The 6,000-nt window shown below is 42.3% G+C and overlaps 1 protein-coding gene across 4 annotated transcripts in view; it reads left to right on the top strand.

Moving 5' to 3' along the window:
- ZC4H2 (zinc finger C4H2-type containing) overlaps positions 1 to 5,175 on the top strand; it is a 67,450-nt gene extending 62,275 nt beyond the window's left edge. For 2 of the 4 annotated variants that reach the window (XM_032393824.1, XM_032393826.1), the window contains 3 exons: positions 1,227 to 1,399; positions 2,298 to 2,460; positions 3,572 to 5,175. In XM_032393824.1, the coding sequence (XP_032249715.1) occupies positions 1,227 to 1,399; positions 2,298 to 2,460; positions 3,572 to 3,685 (450 nt within the window). In that variant the 3' untranslated portion in view covers positions 3,686 to 5,175. The remainder of the gene's footprint in view (positions 1 to 1,226; positions 1,400 to 2,297; positions 2,461 to 3,571) is intronic. The other 2 variants (XM_032393825.1, XM_032393828.1) reach the window with 1 other exon arrangement.
- Positions 5,176 to 6,000: the final 825 nt, after the last annotated feature.

Consider the following 6,000-nt stretch of genomic DNA (forward strand, 5'->3'; position numbering starts at 1 on the left):
AGAGCAGACAGCCTCTGGGGTCTAGCTCAAAGGGCTCTAAAACTTCCAAGTAGGCTAAACAATCCCTGCCAGCCTACTGAAGTGTAGCTCCCTTTTTAGAGTCTCTCTTTTGGAGATACTTGGAACAGGGTAAGTGAACTGCCTGCTAAGTTGATAAGTTCCCCAATTTTTGGAGTTATTCAAGGAGAGCCTGAATGATCACCTGTCTGGGCTGCAGTATTGATGCACCAGGAGGAAAGTTGGAGGTGCTGACTTACAAAGTCCTTTCCAATCCTTAGAGCCTAGGACAATGAGAAACATTTTTTTAAAAATTACATTTGAAGGAGTTGTTTCTATTTTTGGGAAACTCATTTCTATGACAATACTTATTTCCTGATATTGCCAAGCCTAGGATCTTAAAAGAAATAGGAATGTGATTTAGACAGTAGGTACTTGGTATTTTCTGTGTCACAAGATCACAGGATTCCAGGGTTTCATGAGCTGCTGCCAGCTAACAAAGGATACAAAGCCAATACAAATAACAAAATATTAGCCACAGAGGGACTGAGAATCTAAGCCAGTGGATGTCTAACTTAAACTTGAATAAAAGTCACCTGAAGAGGTTCTTAAAACAGATTATTGGACTCTACACCAGAATTTCTGATTTTTATATGTCTGGGGCCATGCCTGAGAATTTGCATTCCTAATGAGTTTCCGGGTGATGCTAATGATGCTGATCTGGTGACTACATTTTGAAAACCACTGATCTAAGAGAAAAGCCACCAGCCTTGGAAGCTTCAGCCCCGAGTCTTTGTCTATGCTTTGCCCCTAAGAAGTATTTCTCTGGGGAAGTTTCTTAAGTTTCTTCTTTCTGAGTCTCAACTCTGATCTGTAAAATGGTGGGGTGGACTAAATGAACTCTAAGGGCCATTCTAGCTTTAAGGTGCTATATTTGAATAATAACTACCATTTATTGAACCTTTTCTCTGTGGTAGCCCTTGTACTGAGAGCTTTATATGAATTCAATCACTGAAAATTCATAAGATTATATGAGGTAGGAACTATTATTATCACCATCATAAAGATGAAAAAAAACTGAGGCTTGACAAGAGTCACATAGAATACATGGTGAATGAAGGACTTGGCCATAGATTGGTCTGGATCTGGAGCCTGGGTTATTTTATCCACTTAGCTTTGCAGAGAATGATGGTGTCTTTTCTCTGTACCTACCTCACTCTGTGTTCCAGATGGAAAACACCATCAAACAATCTGAGAATGACTTAAATAAGTTGCTAGAGTCTACCCGGCGGCTACATGATGAGTATAAGCCACTGAAGGAACATGTGGATGCCCTACGTATGACTCTAGGCCTGCAGAGGCTCCCTGACCTATGTGAAGAGGAGGAGAAGCTCTCCTTGGAGTAAGCTGCCTATTCCCTGTCCCTGCAACATACACACAACACACACAACACACACACACACACACACACACACACACACACACATACAGAGGCGCATATACATGCATAAAGCCTGGTTTAAAAGTCATAGTACCCAGTCCTAGCTTCAGGCCTGTCAGTAACTGACTCATTGTATGACTTTGGGCAAGTCTCTGTGTATTAAAATAAGGATGGTTAGACTAGTATTACCAGCTAGTTTTTAAAATTCTCTGTGCAATTTTGACAACATAAGACTGTGTCTATGACCCTGTGTGTGTGTGTGTGTGTGTGTGTGTGTGTGTGTGTGTGTGAGTGAGACTCTTAAGAGGTCAATTCCCAAGTCAAGGTCTAGCAGGGGTGTCTAGAAACCTTTGAAAACATAGAAGGCTGGGCTTTCATGGTCTCCAGGGGCTAGCCTGGAACTTCATCTTAAGACCCAGAATTAAGAACTACACTCACCTTACAGAGACAGTTCAGTTCAGTAGAAGGAAGCACACTTCCTTAAAGTAAAGCAGGTTGCCTGTGGAAGTGGTGAGCTTCATATTCCTAGAAGTATGTCAACAGAGGCCTGAGGACACTTAATGGGAATATTGCAAGGGTACATGGGATGAACAGCAGGCAAATGCCCTTTAAGGACTTTGCTAGCCCTGGGAGTCTTGATTCTCTGGGTGTGTCAGAGCCAAGGAGGAGGAGGATTACCCTTCCCAGCAGACAGTGGCCCAGGTACCCAAGGAGAAGAACCTTGTGCTGGGGAGGGTGCAGGAACTTTCTATAGTGAGCCACAGCCCAACCCCTTTGGTCCTGTGTCATGGAGTCTTTAAGAGGGGCAAGGTTCTCCTTGCTTTCAGAATGATCCAGCTAATGTCTTTCATCTCCAAAGTTACTTTGAGAAGCAGAAAGCAGAGTGGCAGACGGAGCCTCAGGAGCCCCCCATCCCTGAGTCTCTGGCCGCTGCCGCTGCTGCTGCCCAGCAACTCCAAGTGGCTAGAAAGCAGGACACTCGGCAGACAGCCACCTTTAGGCAGCAGCCCCCACCTATGAAGGTAAGTGAGCTGGGTAGGGGTTGTGGAGGAAGCAAGGTATCTTCAAGCAGCCCCATGGAAGGCTAGGACTGGGGCTTTGTAGTTACCTATTTGTGCCTTTCTAAAACAGACTTTGCTTGGGACACAGAGGAAGGGTTGGTGTATATGTGCTATAGCAGACCAGCTGATTTTATTGTTTTATATTCCCCGAGGGGCTACAATGCAGGAAGGTTGGCAGATTCTGCTAAAGCATAATTTTAAAAAGTTAGAAACAAGACTTGTGCAAATATATAGTGAGCATGTGTTGTTAATGAGGGAGTCAGCGGGATTACAAAACTGGTTCCAAAAGCATTTGAGAAACAGATAACTATATAGTAAGAAAAGGAAAGGAATGCTGAAATAAGTTTGCAAAATTAAATACAGAACTGGTTGATGTCCTACAGGGCAATAAACTGTAACCTTTGTGATTATCTTTTCCTTGGAACAGAAATAATCTGCATCTCTACTGGGCAACAACCATTTGTAGCTGATTAGCATAAATCACAGTTTGGGCCCTAATCAATAGTAAATAGTCAAACAAAGGGACATTCTCCTAGAGCAGGGGTCAGCAAACTAGAACCCACAGGCCAAGTCTGACTTGCTTGTAAATAAAGTTTTACTGGTATACACACATGCTTTTTTGTTTATGTATTATCTGTAACTTCTTTCATGTAGAACAATTATATTTGAGTAGTTGCAACTAACATCATATAACCTGAAAAGTCTAAAATATTTACTCTTTTGGCATTTGTAGAGAACGTTTACTGATACCTATCCTAAAGAATTAAATAATCCTTAATAGAGCCTGTTGGACTATGCTCCAATATAATGTTAAAATGATATGTAATTCTCATTTTGCCTTATTTCCAAATTCTGGATATTTTTCCTCAATAACCCTCTTTGACCCTCATCCCCTTATAGCCTTTACTTCCCTTACATCTGGCACTGGTCTCTCTACTTGTTGAGAAGTACTAGTAACCTCTTCCTGTTGGGAAATCACAATTGCTTTCTGGACCCTTGGGGATCAGAAGGCTGAACCATAGGCTAGAAGAATCTGATCACTAACTTTCTTTGTCCTGTGTCCTCCCACCAGGCCTGCTTGTCATGTCATCAGCAAATTCATCGGAATGCACCTATATGCCCTCTGTGCAAAGCCAAGAGTCGATCCCGGAACCCCAAAAAGCCAAAACGGAAGCAGGATGAATGAAGAGATGGAGAACCCATGGAGCTCTGCTACTCATAACCTCTCCCCTTGGCCAGAGTGATTAATGTCCTGATTTGAAACCACCCTACCCCACCTCTACTGAGTTTCCTATTTAATGTGATGAAAGCACAACCCCTCTCACTTTGCTCTTATTTTTTTCTTCTCTTGGGGTTTCTGACTTAAGAAGAGATATGGTTCAGGTGCTAATGACAGTGTATCTGATGATCCCTTCTCTCCCACCCACATTTCAACCCCTGCCCTTGTTTGAAGCTGAAGGAAGGGCAGAAGGCCCAGATGTGATTCTCTGCCTCTTGTGTCTGATGCCTGGGGCCTAAGGGCTGAGGGCTGGAGGAGGCCCTTGTTTCAGGTGAAGGCTTCAGTGTGCCCCTTCCCTGTACTTTTGCCTTAGGCTCTGAAGGGACAACAGTCTTCTTGCTGGACTTTCCAGTAAACTTGGTGTATATATCTTCCTCACGTGCCCCTTCATTTCATCTCCTCTAAGCAAGGGCCAGAGGTAAGTTGGGCAAGCCCACCTTTTCATCTTCATTTGGGAGGCCTGGCTGTTATTATGGAGTTCACTCCCATGCCAGTCTCCCAGATATGCTAAAGTTCTCAGGTACAGGTTGTGTGTCTAGAGATCCTGAGATCCCCATAACTCTCATTTTTCAAATCAGTGGCAGAAGTTCCCCACAGTGAAATCAGAGAGCCACACCCACACCGCAAATCCTAAATAACTTGCTGCCTAAATCATTGGGCTCTACTGTAGGGGCTACCTTAGGATGAGAGGAGCCCCAGGCTGACATCTGTGTTGCCAAGTGTCCAAAACCATTTTTGTTCAAAACCATTATTCTGGCACTTACTCAATGATATATCTTAGGGGTTAGAGGCGTGAGTTGAGAGTCAAGTGAATGCCAACCATTTTACATATGTAAGAGTGTGGGACTTCCCCTCCATTCATCTCTCCCTCTCTTGGGTCCACCCTCTTCTATAAGGTAGCCTCAGCTCAGGTCAGCTGCTGGCCACCCCCTTTCCTATAGATTCTGTTGATGGCCTTCCCTTACAGAAGAAAAGGCACTGGACTCCCCAGGCCCTACAGTTCTCCTCTCTACCAAAATCAGATCTCTAGTCAAGTCACTCTTAGACTTAAAGGACAGAGATGGGGGTTGGCTTTAGATCCAAGTCTCAGTCCCTGGTTGGGAAAGGGGATATTTTCCTTTCTTTTCTTAACTGTAGTTTTAATTTGCCACAGTGTTTTTTATTCATAATATAAAAAGTTCCTCTGCTCTTTGAAAGTGAGAGTGTTATGTCTGTACAAATTCTTTTAAATAAACATTTGTTCATTGGAGTGAATGCTGATGAGTGCCTATAAGTACCAAGTAATAGAAAAGATATAGTGATTTTTCCCCTTCTGGGTAGCTCTTCACTTTTATTCACTCAACCCTACAAATGAGGAAACCAAACATACCAGTGCACAGTAATTTATTATTATTATAATTGCCATTTATTCAGTAATTACTCTGTGCCAGGTCTCTGCAAGATGCTTTATGTACATGATTGTATTTGATTTTCAAAACAATCTTTCAAGCTAAGTATTTTTATTACATTTTCCAAAAAGGTAAAACAAAGCTCAGAGAAATTAAATAACTTTCCCAGAGTTAAATAACTGGTAAGGGAAATTTCAAGATTTGAATCCAGATTTGGTTCTTGAGCCCATTTTTTTCTACTTTTCTCTACGATCATTTTTTTTTTTTTTTCTTTAAGCCTTTCTCCCTTTTGGGATGGTTTGATGATGGAGTAGTTGAAGTAACTCTAAACTAGAAATTAGGGACTAGGAATCCAGTGACTGATGCAGGAATACAAAGGCCTAGTTCCCTATAGAAATACTATAGGGAACAACAGTGAAAGACCATCCTAGTTTCAGAGCTCTCTATAGGGTGGACTGAGGTTTCCATTAAGACTGCATTGCGGTTCATCAGCACCCTCTGCTCAACCCTGCCTCCTCTAATGCTTCTCCTCTACAGGTGTTAATCCCAAGACCTCCCTAATTAACATCCTGTACATTAAATAGTCCCAGTGCTTCCCAATAACCCAATAGCTCACAAAAATGCCTCTGTGCCTCAGTGTCCTCATCTGGAAAATGGGGAAAATAATAATACCCTCTTCTGAGGCTATTGTAAGCAATGCTAGGTACATAGTTAAGCACTCAATAAGTGTTAATTTCCTTCAAGTAGATTGAATGACTGGTCAAAGAAATACTATTTTTCTTACCTGATATTACTTCATCACCCCAGACTTTGTTCATCTACAAGCCTGCTTTT

The sequence above is a fragment of the Phoca vitulina genome, unplaced genomic scaffold (genome assembly GCF_004348235.1).
Source record: "Phoca vitulina isolate PV1807 unplaced genomic scaffold, GSC_HSeal_1.0 scaffold77, whole genome shotgun sequence".
NCBI lineage: Eukaryota > Metazoa > Chordata > Mammalia > Carnivora > Phocidae > Phoca > Phoca vitulina.